Source organism: Protomyctophum bolini (genome assembly GCF_963924005.1).
Source record: "Protomyctophum bolini genome assembly, chromosome: 14".
NCBI classification, from domain to species: Eukaryota; Metazoa; Chordata; class Actinopteri; order Myctophiformes; family Myctophidae; genus Protomyctophum; species Protomyctophum bolini.
This window is the reverse complement of record NC_137875.1, coordinates 36878016-36895894: the sequence shown is the minus strand read 5'-3', so window position 1 is coordinate 36895894 and position 17879 is coordinate 36878016. Positions and strand designations below refer to the sequence as shown.

At 44.0% G+C, this 17879-nt stretch overlaps 1 protein-coding gene across 1 annotated transcript in view; it reads right to left on the bottom strand.

Annotated features, from left to right (window-relative positions):
- Positions 1 to 14888, bottom strand: part of srbd1 (S1 RNA binding domain 1) — a 91510-nt gene extending 76622 nt beyond the window's left edge. Inside the window, exons 1-9 of the mRNA XM_080781463.1 lie at positions 14769 to 14888; positions 13941 to 14011; positions 13309 to 13759; positions 11614 to 11859; positions 10755 to 10921; positions 9368 to 9485; positions 8594 to 8732; positions 6396 to 6492; positions 5854 to 6058 (exon numbers count right to left, since the gene is read on the bottom strand). Coding sequence (XP_080637589.1) covers positions 5854 to 6058; positions 6396 to 6492; positions 8594 to 8732; positions 9368 to 9485; positions 10755 to 10921; positions 11614 to 11859; positions 13309 to 13759; positions 13941 to 14011 — 1494 coding nt within the window. The 5' untranslated portion in view covers positions 14769 to 14888. The remainder of the gene's footprint in view (positions 1 to 5853; positions 6059 to 6395; positions 6493 to 8593; positions 8733 to 9367; positions 9486 to 10754; positions 10922 to 11613; positions 11860 to 13308; positions 13760 to 13940; positions 14012 to 14768) is intronic.
- Between the last annotated feature and the right edge of the window lie 2991 nt (positions 14889 to 17879).

The window sequence follows — 17879 nt, the reverse complement described above, 5'->3', positions numbered from 1 at the left end:
CGCCGGCGCTCGACTAATGCCGCATGACAACGGGCGCGTCATCGAATTAACAGCCTCACAGTACACGCAGTGCAGCAGAAAGGAGGACAGCAGGGGAAAGACGGAGTCAGTGGAGGAGGAAGGAGGAGTGGATAGAGGTGGAGGGAGGACAGGCAGGGAGGGGGCTAAAGGTTCACCAAGAGAGACGGGATAGAGAGAGAGAGCATCACTCATCAATGTTCTCTCTCTTTCTCTCTCTCCCTCCTGAGGGCCCGCCACATTAAGGCCTGGCAGCGGTGGCTGTCAAAGCAGGAGGGCACCTGTCAATCAAAGCCTCCTAATCCAATGGCATGTCGACAGGGGACATGTCACATATGTTAAAAGAGGGAATTGGAGGGTGTGCATGTGTGTGGGTGTGTGTGTGTGTGTCCGTGTGTCTGTGGGGCACAGTGGCAGGGCTGTCAAGAGAGTGTGTGTGTGTGTGTGTGTGTGTGTGTGTGTGTGTGTGTGTGTGTGTGTGTGTGTGTGTGTGTGTGCTCGTGCGTGCGTGCACAGTGGTGGTGGCAGCAGAGAAGCAGCCAGCTGCTGACGGGGAGCACTGGTGACACATGAACTCTGAGTAAAGCACCAGTCACTGCAGGGGGAAAGGACGAGAGAGAGAGAGAGAGAGAGAGAGAGAGAGAGAGAGAGAGAGAGAGAGAGCGAGAGCGGATAAACGGGACACGGCTAACTGCAACTGACATGGCTAGCGGTTCAGAAGTGGCACGCAGTAAGGTGTCTGTGTGTCAGAGATGGAGTGAGACAAAGTGCATTACAATATATAATACAAATAAATGAATAAAATGTTTGCAAATCATTGCTTCTTTTTGCCCAGTGTAGGTGACTAGATGTGAGTGCGTCACCAACAGACATCGACTGCAATTGCAATGTCCATGGTGCAGTTTCAGCTGGAGACCTGTGTTGCGTGCGTTTGCCCCCATTTCTGCCCTCAATGTCCTACCTCTCTGCTATCATCCTGCTACCCTAATAGACAGGGGTGCATGAGCACCTGGCCGTTCATTCGTGCTCTATCTCCGACCAAGCCACACTTCCACCACACATCTCTCTATGCAAAATAAAACCTGCACACTCCCACAAAAGACATAGACTACATTGCATTCGCCAAAAATGTCTTCTTTACTGTTTAAATATTACTTTTCTGAAACACGCTATTCTTGCTCAACCTCAACAGCCTACGTCAGAATCGTCATGTTGGCGTCTACTACGCCAACTACGTTCACTTAATGGGGCCAGTCCTTCACAGTGACACACGCGTTAGATCAACCACGCGACCGGGATGGTTTCTACCCCTCAATGTCGTGCCTACTCTACACTGCCATCCGAAGGCCCCTCCCCCTTTCACTGCTCCTGTGTGTGACCTGTGAACTACTCTCTGACTGCACTGTGGCTTGATTTATATGTGCGAGGTTGAAATGTAATGCACATAAATTAATTATAGGTCCAGCAAGCAAATCATGATTGTCTGTTTGTGCTCAATAGGTCACCATCACATTCCGATTTTAGGTGTTGTGTTTTCTATGACATTTATTTGGGCCAGTAGTTTCATATCTATCCTTTTTCCGACCAACACAGAACATGCTAACGGTGTTAGCGCGTTAGCATCCATCTTGCTTTTCATTTATATGTGCGAGGTGGAAATGTAATGCACATAAATTAATTATAGGTCCAGCAAGCAAATCATGATTGTCTGTTTGTGCTCAATAGGTCACCATCACATTCCGATTTTAGGTGTTGTGTTTTGTATGACACTTTGGCCAGTAGTTTCATATCTATCCTTTTTCCTTTGACCAACACAGACCATGCTAACGGTGTTAGCGCGTTAGCATCACACAGCTTACAGCGTCAGTGTTGCATGAATACTTTCAACCATGACAATGCCGACTACTTTTGCTACACACACTTCCCAAGGATTATGGAGATGTCTTTATTTTTTTTTTAAGGTTGAGAAATGAAATAATTATGGTCGTTTCTAATCTCAGCATTTCACAAGAGAAAGACGTGGATGCCTTTCGCTGCGCTGTTGGCGTTGCCATGTCTCATAGAAACAAGTAAATAGGTCTTTAAAAAGAATCCCAAAACAAGCGCATATAACAGGGGTCTGTAACCTATTTTAAATGAAGTGCCATGTTTTTATTTTCTAGATAGTGAGTCAGCCACAAGCTCACATCACAACAATAATCCATGTAATAATCACAATAACAATACTAATAATAATAATCATAATAATCCTGCTACCCTAATAGACAGGGGTACATAAGCACATGGCCGTTTATCCAACAGCTTTCTCCGACCCAACCACACTTTCACCACACATCTCTATATGCAAAATAAATTCGGCACACTCCCAGAATACATATAGGCTACATTTCATTGAAAGAAATGTCTTAATTACTGAATAAATATTACTTTTGTCAATCACGCCATTGTTGCTCAACATCACCAGCCTACGTCAGAATCGTCATGTTGGCGTCTACTACGCCAACTACGTTCACTTATTGGGGCCAGTCCTTCACAGTGACACACGCGTTAGATGAACCACGCGACCGGGATGGTTTCTACCCCTCAATGTCGTGCATTTGCTGCGCCCTTCTAATGCTGCGCCACGCCTACTCTATACTGCTCCATGCGACTCGAACAGCGTCAGCAGCAGCAGCTCCGAGCCTCCGTCAGAAAGGCTGCCCACAGCACTGCACAGCCCCACACCCAAATGAATCGAATGAATGAATAAGGCGCTTATATCGCTATTGCTCAGTGGATGGGACATTTACATTAAAAGCAATCGGATGGACGCGTGGATAACGGCATGGTTGTGTGCAATCGGAGGGAAAGCTTCCATAATCCATATAGCTTCCATGCTAGCTGCTTCAGACACAGGGGAGGGGAGGGAGAAATAGTGCGAAATAGCGCTTATGCAACAATTACCCTAAAACACAAACACCTCAACTCGATGTCATTGTGAATAAGAATTTCGAGCGAAATAATAATTTTTGGAAGGACACTTTCACCCAGTATGAAGCTAAATGTGGAAGCCGTGTGTGTCACACCAAAACGGCTGACCTATAGAATCCTGTAACCAGCCTCTCGCACTGCCTGCGAGTTGGCTCCGTCTAAGGCTCCGTCTTATGAGCAAATTTAGAACTTCCGGTCTGACAGCTAGCAGATTTAAGACATCCGGTTGCTTTCAGAATAAAATAAGATTATTTAATTCGTTAATTAAATAATTTTTACATTACATTATTAGTATTATTATTACATTACAGTTATTGTAAAGACACACATTATGTTTCTGTGTAAAAATAAGTAATTAAATAACATAAAAAAGTTATCTAAATGGATAAATGCTATTCACTGGAGTGCATGGACTTTATAAAGTGGACACTGGACAAAAGACGGCTCCGCCAGGCAACTATCTGGACATACCCACGCGTTTGGGAAGATGTCCTCTACCACCCCACAGTCTCCGCTAAGCGGGAGAGGTGTAAAATTCACAGCAGCAGAGCTTCTACTGGGGTCAATGCAAAAAAATGTACCGTTTCCGGACCCAGAATGGACACTGGACAAAGAGGCCTCCGCGAGGCAACTATCTGGACATACCCACGCGTCCGGGGAGATGTCCTCTACCACCCCACAGTCTCCGCTAAGCGGGAGAGGTGTAAAATTCAGAGCAGCAGACCTTCTATTGGGGTCAACACTCAAAAAAGTGCCGTTTCCAGACCCAGAATGGACACTGGACAAAGAGGCCTCCGCGAGGCAACTATCTGGACATACCCACGCGTCCGGGGAGATGTCCTCTACCACCCCACAGTCTCCGCTAAGCGAGAGAGGTGTAAAATTCAGAGCAGCAGAGCTTCTACTGGGGTCAATGCAAAATAAATTACCGTTTCCGGACCCAGACTGGACACTGGACAAAAGACGGCTCCGCCAGGCAACTATCTGGACATACCCACGCGTCCGGGGAGATGTCCTCTACCACCCCACAGTCTCCGCTAAGCGGGAGAGGTGTAAAATTCAGAGCAGCAGACCTTCTATTGGGGTCAACACTCAAAAAAGTGCCGTTTCCAGACCCAGAATGGACACTGGACAAAGAGGCCTCCGCGAGGCAACTATCTGGACATACCCACGCGTCCGGGGAGATGTCCTCTACCACCCCACAGTCTCCGCTAAGCGAGTAAATGGGTGCTTATATTTCTATGTGAAATGTGGTGATGCTGGCATCACAATAGATGCCAGCATCACGCTGCCTCCGTCTAATAAGCACATTTACAACTTCCTGTTTGGAAACCGAAACAGATGCTTCTGACATTTGCCTGTGCGTGCTTAATCGTTGTACTTCTGAACACATTTCCCAAATCTCAGTGATTTATCCACACATCGCTCTGTGTGTGTGTGTGTGTGTGTGTGTGTGTGTGTGTGTGTGTGTGTGTGTGTGTGTGTGTGTGTGTGTGTGTGTGTCGCGTCGCCCTCCAGCTGCAATTGCGAGTGTGCGCTGTGTGCAGGGCACACTACTGAGTTTAAAACCACAGCTGAAACATGAAGTGGAGTCTGTCAATTCCCGCAATTTCCTTCTTCCCATATTGCGCTGCAACGACACTAGGATTGAGCCCCCCGAAGGGGGGCGAAATTCTAGTACTGTATTATAAGCAAAGAAACCCTGAACTGAATGAAAAGAAAAAAGACAGAACATTTTGGCTAGGGTAAGAGGCCATTTGGAACCCAATCAACCCACAGAAAAGTCTAAAGAAAACAGATGTAGAACTTTGGAGGTGTGTAGCTCCGACAGTGTGTGTGTGTGTGTGTGTGTGTGTGTGTGTGTGTGTGTGTGTGTGTGTGTGTGTGTGTGTGTGTGTGTGTGTGTGTGTGTGTGTGTGTGTGTGTGTGTGTGTGTGTGTGTGTGTGTGTGTGTGTGTGTGCATCTGTCTGTCTGTCTGTCTGTCTTTCTGAACCGAAAGCAAAAGTCTCTGATAGACGTGGCCGGTGACTATGCTGCCTGGTGTATTTCATTGTTTTAACCCATTTTGGGCGGGAACCCCATTTTGGGGTTTTAAACATTATGTTATAATTTAGCTATTTTTGAAAAATCGTGAAAATATTTATTTCAGAAAACATGGAGGATTTAGAAGAATCTTTTTAAATGTCGAGGTCAGGCCAAAATGGGTTAAGCACTAGAGGGGGTTTCTGTTTTCAGCATACATATTAAAGTATAGGTTATAATAAGCACCATGCTTCCGTGTTCACAGCCACCTACTTTTCCAGATTTTTTTTATTTCCATATAGAAACAAATGTTGTGTTTGACAAGGAAGCACGGCATTCTTATGAACGAAAATATCCTATTCTATAAATGTATTCCACAAATTGGATCAAATTATGAATAATTAGCTCCAAATTGTGATTTCAATGTATTGGATTTTACAAAGCCTAAACGAAGAGCATCAAGAAAAGTGGACACACAGTACACACATAGGCTTCATACACACATAAAGAACTAATGTTCTGTGTTTCAAGGCCGCCCCAATGCTTTCCCAATGGAAGTCACGCGGTTTGACATAACACTTGAAACTCTTGACTCGAAAAGACTGACAAAGCCTGTTTTTCCGAAAAATCAATTTTAACCCATTTTGGGCGGGAACCCCTTTTGGTGTTAGCATTATGTTTTAGCTATTGAAAAATAGCAGATCTACAAGCTCATAGCGCGCCACCGAGTGGCGCGCTACGAGCTTGTAGGTCTGCTATTTTAGAAAAGTCGAAGAACGACTGACATAGAAAGTAGAAACATAGCTTTTTCAGTATATGAACAGGGCTGGGGGCCGCGTTACCTGATGAGGCTGAATGCGCTGGATGTTGCACGTGAAGTCGTGGTACAGGTGGAACTTGTCAAAGTCTTTGGCCGCCGTGTTCTTCTTGTTGTTGTTATGCGGGCCCCCGGCCGGCCCCGCCTGGCCCTGAGCCTGCTTCTGACTCTGCTCCTTCACTGCCGATCGGGACACGGACGACTGGATGGTCACATAACTGTTCTCACACCTGAGAGAGAGAGGGAGAGATGCATGTCACCGTGTGTGTGTCTGTGTGTGTGTGTGTGTGTGTGTGTGTGTGTGTGTGTGTGTGTGTGTGTGTGTGTGTGTGTGTGTGTGTGTGTGTGTGTGTGTGTATATAAGATGTTTAGGGTATCAGTTATGGCACGTACGATGTGCCCTACCCTTTTGTTGTTTTTATAACTATGTGCTAAATAAATAAACTGTGCATAAATTACAGAGGGTAATAAGAGGCAGGCTGCAGTGCACAACAGCAATTAATTAATGCAATTTCTATGTGACAAATAATAAAACATAGGTTGATAAGAAAAGAGGGGAACGCTTACAGTCTTCGCACATAGGTGAGCGTCTCTGGGTCTTTGGCTATCATGTCGGCCAGGATCTGCTCCACACCTGTAGATACCTCCTCCACGGAGGACAAACCTAACACACGCACACGCGCACACACACACACACACACACACACACACACACACACACACACACACACACAGTAAGTGAAAACTATGCTGTGTACTGTGGACTGTTACTGCCATCTTCTGGCAATTAAATAAACAGTCAGAAGTCACACAGATTCAACATTTAATTACAATGCCCATGTATGTAGTTTGTACTCGTACGCCCACACTTGCACTATATATTGCAAGTATCTAGATTAACATGCAGGAATTGGCTTTGATTAAAAACTCTTTTACTGCCGATGACGTGTTTCAGCGTGATTTCTCCCGAGGGCGCTAGCTGCCGTTTTTTATTTATTTTTTATTTAGGTTTTTATTGATTCAGAATGGTCTCGCTGATATCCACCGTCTAGCAGCGTCCCTGTCGCTAGGTAACGCTCTGCTCCGCTGTGGTCCGCCAATTAAATGATTCCCCCCGTCCACCGCCACTTTAACCGCGACCTTAACCCATTTTGGACTGAGGTCGATTAAAAAAAAAAGGCTTTGTCAGTGGTGCTCAACCTTTTTCATGTCAAGGACCCCCAGAATTATCTCTATTGGGCCACGGACCCCCATCTCAAAATATGTAGTTCCAGAGACCCCCCATGAAGCAAATATTTTAGATAAATATTCGCTCTGAAATATTTATTCAATGATTTGCGCCACATTTTAACGATTAAAAAAAAATAGCAGACCTACAAGCTCGTAGCGCGCCCAGGGGGGCAGTCAGACAGATATTTTGTGAAGCCACTAAGGAAATCGGGACTTCCTGAAAGTTCATATAATGGCCTGTTGTGGCGCTGTCATTGGGCCCAAAAAAACCCATAGCTCCATAGAGTTAGAGGCCCATGTATTTGGGCCCAACTTCACCTAGACTGTATTACCTTAATAAACATGGTCATGAATACTTTCTGCTTCCAGTCACTAGTTTAAAGTCTCATTTCTCATGTCATAATATTCTTTTTGGAAAATTATGGTCCCATTTATTAAAGAAATTACCATAAAGTCGCATATGTTCTGAGGGGCGTGGCTACCGTTACAGTTTATGATCGGGAGCCACCCCCCCCCCATTCAGTCAAAATAAAAACCAACGAAGAAGAAGGGGGGAAGTCCCGCCTCGTTGTCTGGGCCAGCCAATGGGCCAGCTGGGCCCAAACGGATCTAGAAAGATGGCGACTTCCATTGCAAGGACTGACAGGCTTCATTTTACGTTCATGTTAGACCCAGGGAACGCTTTGTCCATATTTTTACAGCCTATGGTTAAAAACCCTTTTTTCTCTCTGAATGGAGGCTCAGGTCGATGTTAGTGGCTCATTACAAAATCATCGCTATACCTCTGGGTTATAATTTACCATTTAGGCATTCAGTTCAGCAAACGTGAACAAAACAAATCACACCCGTGTGAAGTGAGGGGCGCTTTAATCACCGTAAATCATCATCGAGAATGGTGGTCCCTTATTGGCCAAGGATTCCGACCCATCAAATTAGCTCAGACACATTATATGACGTAAATTCTCCATTCATTGTCAATGGCATTTTTTTGTTTGTTAGTTTGTTCAGACAACACAAATATGAAACACTATTAGCTGTTTTAAATAGGAGGGACTATCAAATACATAAACATCACACCTGTGTGAAGTGAGGGGCGCTCTTATCATCGTACATTCATTGTCATTGGGAATTTACTACTTTGTGTAGGACAAAAATTGCCGATTTGCTCGTCCACATATGACGTAAATTCTCCATTCATTGTCAATGGGAATTTAATGTTTGTGTAGGACGAAAATCTACACTATAGCTGAATATAGCACCACTCAAAAATAGTCATCCTGAATTATGCGCAAGCAAAGAACCCAACAGTAGTAACAATAACATTAAGCCAAAATAAATGTGCCCTCTCGAACGGGGCCATCCGCCCGCAAACATGGGTGCCCCGCTAAGCCTGAGGCACCAACGGAAGCTTCAAACCCAGGGACTCCGAGGTAGTGGGCAGGAATGTTACGCCTGCGCCAACCCCAAAGCAACCCATCACTGAGGATGTTACTGTGCACGTGTGCCCTGTGTTTGTATACGCTTGCATGTCTTACCTTCAGTGCCCGGTTTAACCCAAACACGCAGGTCCAGTGTGTGTGGTTTGTCCAGCAGCAATAGAGTAGCATCTTCCAAACCCAGCTCCCTGGCCCTGCGTGCCTTACTTAGCTTACTGCCTTTCTTATAGGGAGAGTACTGCGCAGAGAGGAGAGGCAGAGACACACACACACACACACACACACACACAAACAAGTCACACACTGACAAGACTATTTTTAATGCTCTTGATAAATGTTCCATTCTGTATATGCTCTGATAAATATCAGCCTTAGGGCGACTAGAGAATTAATACAATGTGTTGTTTTAACGGGAACAGGCTTTAGTTTAGACCTACTGTTGGTCTGACTGTCATTAGACCGACAACCTACCTCAAGGCTCAAACTACTAACCGAACCCTAACCGCAAGCACGGGAGCAGCGCATGTGCGACCACGTGTCTCACTGTTGTTTCCACATGGGTTGGGTTTGTCTAATCTGCGTGTGCATCTCATTTTAATAACCGTTAATTAACCAAATAATGATATCAGCTAAATGATTGCAAAACTATTCGTTAGTGACGTCCATAGACATCACAACTCCATTATGGCCCTGTGGTGGTGTCCCTTCCAGGCTTCCACAGGACCTCTGTATGACCTTAACTCATTTGCATCAAACAGCAACATAGTTTATGGCAGCTGCTGCATTGTGAACTTCACAGACACTTTAATGTGCCTTGTGCGTGTGTGCGTTTGTGCGTGCGTGCGTGCGTGCGTGCATGCGTGTCCAACCAACCACATGGTCTAGTTCATCAGCGGATCTGCAGCTCCTCAGATTGTGTTCTAGCTCAGACGTGAGAATACCGTCTTTCTTCAGGGTCTGAATCACAGACTGGGTCTTCTTCGCTAGAGCACTACAAACAAACATGCACGCACGCACACACGCACGCACACATACACGCACACACACACACACACACACACACACACACACACAGTGTAGAACAGATCAGTAATTGCAACAATACATCAACAGCATGGCATTCAAGTATCAAAATCTAATACTGTTCAGTGTTCACACAGACTTGCCCCCCAGGACTTATAGCTTGACTTCTATCACCATCTAGTGGCCAGCAATAGACTTACCACTGGTTATGAAAATTGGGACATCCCTATTTCCCTAATGATAATGTTGATGAACCAAAACGCCTCAATCTCACATTCTCACCACACATATATTTCCTTTGTTGTGAGAAGAATGCACCCACTTCGAATGTTATCAGCCTATAATCAAGAATATGTGATCCGGACCTTGGAATAGAGCCAATAATTATGTGATAATCACACATTACAGGGAAACGCGAAAGTGAAACTACTGAAATTGATCTTCAGACTATACAGCGTATTCATGGGGCAGGGGCATGTTTCTCCTCCATTTGACATTGGAGCCCTACTGTGACTGATGGCTGATGGCTAATGTCTGAGTACATTGTTCTGGTTATTAATCATTTTGTAATGGAAAGACAGTAGGCATTGCTCTGAAAAGGTATATAATTAAATGTTCAATTATTACCTGCTGATGCTTTATTACTGATGTCAATATCAGGTACACAAATAATGCAAAAAGCAACAGCAAGATTCATGAGATGTTGTGACAGGAGAAGGGTGTCCAATGGGATACAACCACCAGACCTTATATTAAGGACTGCTATCGTACAATATTGTATTCCTGCAGTATCTGTACCGAGTTGATTCCAGACATAGAACTACTTATTGAACAGAGCCAACTGCCTTTTAAAAAATACATTTTGAAAACTGCTGCTTTGATTTGTGTACTATTTTAAATATTTGCTCCCATTTGTCCCAAAAAGCTTTGCATCAAGTGCCTGCCAAATCCTAGAAAGATTACTGAACTTCTCACCCTATCTCTAAGGGAGATGCCAGCCACCCGTCGAAGAAAACTCATTTCGGCCCCTTGTATTCGCGAACTTATTCTTTCGGTCATGACCCACACTTCATGGTCATAGGTGAGAGTAGGAACGAAGATTGCTCGGTAGACAGAGAGCTTTGCCTTCTGGCTCAACTCTCTTTTCGTCACAACGTCATATGTATGCGAAACATACATTTGCAATCAACTGTCTAGCCATACTGTAAACACTGCCTCAGAATGCAGGGAGCCCTACCACAACTCGTCCAGCACCAGCTGGATATCCCGGACAGCATCCGCATCCATGTGGTTGATCATTTCTTTGCGGTAACGCACCATGAACGGCACAGTGTTCTCCTCCTTCAACAGCTTCACGATGTTCACACAAACCCAGCGTTGCACGCACGTTAGAGTGGAAAGGACCTGGAGGAGGAAGGCGCACAAACACAGACACATGCCATGAAGTGAATGCAAAAGTATATGCTTTCAAATATTGCTATCGCAAAATCGTTATTCGTAAATTATCAGTTATGGACTACGTTACCATTACCAAGACATTGATCATCTTCTCTCTCGACAAAGGCCTTCAATGAATTTTAAAACAAATTCTATTAACACACTAACATCTTCAAGTGCATCCATGGTTGTACTTTTCTCATTTACAGTACAGCGCTGCTTGTCATCATCTAACACTCCCCATAGTTCACTAATATTGGTCTGACTTCTGGCTGTCAGGCTCAATAGATTCCCAGTGGATGCTTGCAGACTAAGTTTTGTCTGGCTGTGAAAGGCTACCTTGACAATGAGTATCTCAATAAGTTAAACTAATGGAGGTTTGGTTTATACAGGTTCTCATGGAACACACCAACTGCTGTATGTTAAAAACAAGGCGCCTAGTAATTCATGTTTAATGAGACCTGTGTTTTTTTGTATACGCAGAGAAGTCTCTCTTGAGCAGACCTGTCAGTGATCCAGGCGACAACATTAGCATTAATCGATGCCCATCTGAAAGTACCTTTACTCCGAAAATAATTATTTATTAATTGTGGGCTTAATTAATGGGACTATGATTATATGTTTTGACATTGGACACAATACAATGTCAAATACAGTACCTCTATGAGGTCCCAGTTCATGTCGAGTTCATTTTTTAGGACTGCTGCAGTGGAAGATGGCAGTGCAGAAGATTGCCCCTGGGGGGTGCCGGAGCACTTCTGTTTTTTAGGGGAGGGCATGTCAAATGTGAAGTCCTCCTCCTCGGATGGCTCCTCTTTCTTCGTGGCCTTCAGCGCCAATCTGGACGAGCTCTCACCTGCACGGGCACCTTGCCGGGGTGCCTCTGACAGCGTGAATGACACCCTCTATGAGACAGAGAGAACAGCACAGAGTCAGAAAGAAAGTAGAGGGGTTTTTGAATTGATGATGAGAGGAAGAAATACAGACAGATATGCAAACGGAGGGACAAGAGACAGAGTCGAGGTGGACCAGAGAGCACCGGATGTGTCATCTGTATTGCCACGAGGCAGCCTACACCTGCAGTAGACTTTTTTTTTTTTTTTTATCCCACGATTTTGTAACCCAGTTTTCTTTTCACCCAGTGCCAATTATCTAATCCTGGGCGCTACACTTCCTCTGCCAACCTGGGGGGGCAGCGGACTGACCTCATGCCTCCTTCTATGCATGAGGAGTCCAAGCTGCTTCTTTTCACCTGACAGAGGGGAATTTCCCCGGCCGGACGTAGCGCGTGGAAGGGACACGTTATTCCGACCAGTTCCTTTCATGAAAAATTCAATGCAAACCATTTAACTTCAAAATATGAATCTGAACATTCTGCGGATGTTGCTCACTCTTCGCTGCTGCCACAAAGTCTGTTTTGAGTTTGACCCCATTGATGGCACGTACATTGACCACACCTGCCTGGAATGGTGCACTGGTAGCGCACATTAGCTACTGTACATTGAGTGAGATAAATGCTGGATCGATGTGCAGCTGGTGCATACTGAAACAGCAGTCTGGGTTGGCAAGGTCGGCATTAACATTTTATCAAAGGAACAGATCAGGAGGTTACAAATGCAATGCAAATGAGATGCAGCATCCAGTTATGAGACCAGAGACCTTCACCCCCTAAATTACACTTTTGTATAATTTACTCACCTCCTGATGATGGCTTGAATACAACAATATTAATTTGTGTCACATTCCTTTATCTTGAATGAAGAAAGCAAAACTTTATAAAACATGATTAAACTCTCACTGTGTAAAACCACGTGTCCTGCATCCTGTCATTAGGCTTGGTACTGTTCTTCCAAAAACATCACATTCAAGTTGAAACAAATGTGTTCCACTGTTCCATTGTAAACGGACTAAATACACGAGCGAGGAGGACCTCAGTTCACACGCATTCAACGTTCATGCATGAGATGATTTGGTATTAAAACAATAACGTTTCAGTGAAAAGGACACGAACTAGCCTGACGCGAATTTTCATTTCGTACACATTTCCGGTGTATGGCTAGCGATTCAGGGGCTGGAGCCAGGCTAGACACGGACTAGATACATGACACTGAGGTTTTTGACACAAACCTGTGTCAGCACTTGCAGAGGAGGCCCGGGTTCAAATCCAGATTAGAACAGGAAAGTTACATTAGGAAAAGGATTTCACAAAACATTCCATAAGTGACATAACATAACAGCAACACAGAAAGTGTGATTTATCATATTCATCACTATGACAGTACATCATTTAGAACAGTTACTGTTATGAACCGGCGACTGAAGTATACAAGTGGTAAAAACGCTGTCAGTCTTACCTCTTCCTTCATTCTATTACTGTGCAGCTCCTCTCCCGCTCTGTCTCCTTCTGGGGGGGCGCCTGTCTGTCTCCCTCCCTCATCGTCCTCCTCTCCTTGGACCTCTTCATCAGTCTTCTTCCTCTTTTTCCCAGTGACGGTGGCAGCTCCGGGCTCCTTGGGGACCTTGGTGGCACGTGGTTTACGCGGTGCTCTGGGCTTGGGTTCTTTAGGCACTGCAGGTTTGCGCGGAGCTCTGGGCTTGGGTTCTTTAGGCACTGCAGGTTTGCGAGGAGCTCTGGGCTTGGGTTCTTTAGGCACTGCAGGTTTGCGAGGAGCTCTGGGCTTCGGTTCCTTGGGTGTTTTGGGCACTTTGGGTTCCTTGGGTTTAGCGGGTCTTTTAACCTTGGCCTCTGGTGGTCTCCATTCATCAATTTCCTCCTCTTCACCACTCCCGATCTGGGAGAAGGACCTGTTGATTGAACAGAATATTTAGCCACGTATGTGCCACACAGAGGACATTCCAATGAAAATATCTGAAATGTATACTCTGACAAATCAGGAGTGGTCTATATTAATTATATTAATATAGTCTATTATTTATATTATTTATAGGACAGAAAAGGACAGAAAAGAACAGAAAAGTCACCCACGGGTCTGTTTCCTCCTCCTCTGTTTCCTCCTCTGTATACCCAACTACTTTGGTTCTTGGTCTTCTGTTCATCTGTTGGGACAAAATAAAAGGTGAATTAAGTACCCCAATGGAAAGAAACCATAGGCTTTCTTGGGTTTCAAATTAATCCTCTTAGCAGACCAATCAATCAATCCAGAAACAAAACGTTAGCACCACATACTGTAAATAGTACAACTCAGCGGCGCCGACTATGTGGGTGCGTCAGTGCTTGAGCAGCCATGAAGAAAATAGGAACCCTCTTTCCCCCATAAATGTCGTTTTATCACAGTAGTGTGATAAACTGTATAAAAGTATATAAAGAGTATAAAAGTTGCAGCCTTTCTTTCTCACTTGTCTACAAGTGTCTACAACCCAACGAAATAAAATAAAACCTGGCGACGGGGGCACCCATGACAGTTATAACAAGTATTCGCCTCTGGTACAACTACTACAGTAGTGCTGTTAAGCCTGTTAGTATAGTAGCTGTTATTGGCTGTGATTATTACATAGGCCTACATTACAAAAGTTGTAGGTCTGCATTCAGTTCCAATGTTTCTCGTAAAGGATGTAACCTTGTAGATGATTTAAATAAACATAAAAACATTAGACAGGTGGAAATGGTTTGGTCAAAAGTCAATGACAAAAAAGGCTAAAGTGAAAGAGTATTAAATAAATATACTAGCTCGTCTAGCTGAGGTTCTGTCAGTAGCTTTTCTTTCGAATGGGCGCTTCGTTTTAGCTAATAGCTAGCCTAAGTGTGAGTTAATTTAATATCTGCTTCGGTATTGTAATAGCAGCGCATTTGTACCTTGTGTGTCGCGCTGAAGCAATCTAATTTGTTAACGTTCACTTATTAAGTGTTCTTCATCACCCTGCTGGCTCACAAGATGCTGGCTCGATCCATACACAACCTCGGTACCCAGGCTGGCAGGCTTTTATTTTCGTTCGCATTCAAAAAGAAAATCACAACACACAAGTTTCTCCGGCTCTACTTCCTGCAACACTGGCTCCAACCAATCACCGCGCCGCTTCGTTTTAAAGGAGCATTTCACTCATTTTCAACATCAGCTTGGCTTCAACAGCCTGGTGATGCGATGATAATGCAGTATCGGTCCTCCTCACCATGCAGGCACGTGCAGAGGGGGGGGGGTGGCTAGGGGGGCTTGAGCCCTTTTGCAGAAAGTGCCCTTGATAAAAATAAAAAATATACGTTTTTTGTTTGTTTGCTTTTTGTGAGAAAGGGCCAATATGTGGGGGGGCAATACGAGCTTATGTGGGGGGCCAATAAGGGCTTGTGTGGGGGGGGGGGAGCAATAAGGGCTTGTGTGGGGGGTCAATAAGGGCTTGTGGGGGGGTCAATAAGGGCTTGTGTGGGGGGGCAATAAGGGCTTGTGTGGGGGGGCAATAAGGGCTTGTGGGGGGGGCAATAAGGGCTTGTGTGGGGGCCCTGGGGGGGGGAGCAATAAGGGCTTGTGGGGGGGCAATAAGGGCTTGTGGGGGTGGGCAATAAGGGCTTGTGTGGGGGGGCAATAAGGGCTTGTGGGGGGGGGGCAATAAGGGCTTGTGGGGGGGGGCAATAAGGGCTTGTGTGGGGGGGCAAAAAGGCTTATGTGGGGGGCCAATAAGGGCTTGTGTGGGAGGGGGCAATAAGGGCTTGTGTGGGGGGCAATAAGGGCTTATGTGGAGCCTCTTGTAAACAAGTATAATGCTTTATTGGGTCGTCCACTCACAGTCAACAGTCTTTGTATTGAGTTGTGCTTGAATTGTACTGTAATTCTGCAAACTATTAATACATATTTTAATCAATCAATCAATCAGCTGTTGTCTCCATACATGGGGCTATAGAATAGGATCAGTTAGTTCAAACCATAGACTGTAGAGTTCTTCAGTTGGTTTATCCTGAAATATATAATAAATGTCCATTTGTAGTATTCAAGGTCAGAGCATTCTTCTGGTAGTCTCATGTCATTGGTTAGTTGCAACCATTGCAACCCACCAATCCACTAGGTCCAGATGTTGACTGTTGACAGCCCCTAATTTGTACATTTCTTTAGTTTAGATAAAAGTACAGTAGAGGTTTTATGTTATAGATGTTACTGGTGTTGGTACAGTCAGCCTGGCTATCAATACCACACTCAAAACCTCTAAGATATAAAAATGTTAGAGGGCATCATCACTGCATGTCAGGCAGTCAGGACAGTTAAAAAAAAACCAAATTGTTTTCAGTAGCGTGTTGTTTTGGTGCCATCTACTGGCTGAGAGCAGATAAGGATTTGCCCATTTGTACACTCAAGACTAAGAGTTACATCCTCAGGAACCCGGATTCCACTTTGAGAACCACTGATCTTCTAAAACAGCATCTAAATATGGCATCATGCTATCTTTTGTCCTGTCAGTTGTCTGCTGATTGGATAAACTTGGTATCCCAGCCTGAAAATGCCCTTTCCTTTTACTAAAGAGCTGGAGTGAGGTCTCCCCATTACTGAACTAACATGCGCTGACAGATCAATTAGTTTGCAACACCTGCCAGAGATGACTGGATAATTTTTTATTCCTGCTCCACTAGTTCCACTACATGCTCAGAGGAAAATATTGTACTACAATTGACGGTTACTTTGCAGATTACTCATTAAGATTGATTTGATCACAAGCTCACAATGTGTCGCTTACCTTAATTATTTAAGTCACTCTGGAAAAGAGTGACTGCAAAAATCATATTTCCATAATGAGACCTTTGCTAGCTTTCTGCTTACATTGTCTGAGCACCTGGCAATTATCTCTGGTTGTCTACCCCAATTCAAAAACTTTACACTAGCTTTGACCTCTGAGCAAAATGCCGTTAAACAAATGAGCAGAAACCTGTAGTAATAAAAAGTAAGATACAAATATTTGTATTATTTGACCTTCAATCTCAGACGTATGCAAGTCTATGGTTTTAGATTACTTATACTTCAGACATTAAGCCATATTTAGAGAGTGCAAGAACTGCTGAAACCCCTGGTCAAACATTAAAAGGCTGCAAATACAATAACAAACACAATTTTAATGGGAATATAAAACAATGATTATTTACACACACACATCACGTGATCTCTGCTCTGCAGCATACCATGCCGATGATTAAATAATAAAATGCCTTTTTAAAAAGTTACTTTCCCGACCATGCACTCTCTCTCTGAGCATGTAAAAATGCTCAGAGAGATTGAGACAAATTGGAGTCTTGCGTGCTTAGTTGATTTACATTAGTAGTTATTTCACAAGTGATGAGGGGACTGGGCAAAACCTTCTATGTTCATATTTAAACTATGGTTGAAGACATCATTCATTGCAGGCAAAAATGAAAACATATGAGCACACAGGGAAATGATTCTGTTCTTGCCAAGCATGGCCCTGAATTTATGCGTGAAGTACTCCTTGAAACAGCCCCATTATTATAAAAAAGGGTGATGTTTAATAATACAAGGATTTCATAGAATATGGCTCCTTCATTGTGGTATCTTGTTAAATTTGTTAATTCTATTTACTGGGAAAATATTTATAAAACCAACAGAGACTTATCCACTTTCTTCTTCTTTTTGTTGTCAAATAAGCATTTATTAAGAACAGGTTATCAATGATTATATAATTGGTACCGTATACATTGTTTTCCTTTTATGAAAAACTAAAAGAGACTTATCCACATTCAACCAGGTGTTTCTGTGTTAGGCATTAGTCATTATAGAAGACATTTTCCAAAAAATAGCAGTTCTACAAGCTTAGCATTGTGAGCTTGTAGATCAGTTAATATCACTATTTTTGTGTGAAGACTGTAGTAGTGATATTACTGATAGTAGAAACACCATCTCTGCCCTACAGCGATGACTTCCTTCAATCATTGTACAGGCCCCAGAGCTTCTTACTCAAAGTCTTACCTGCAGAA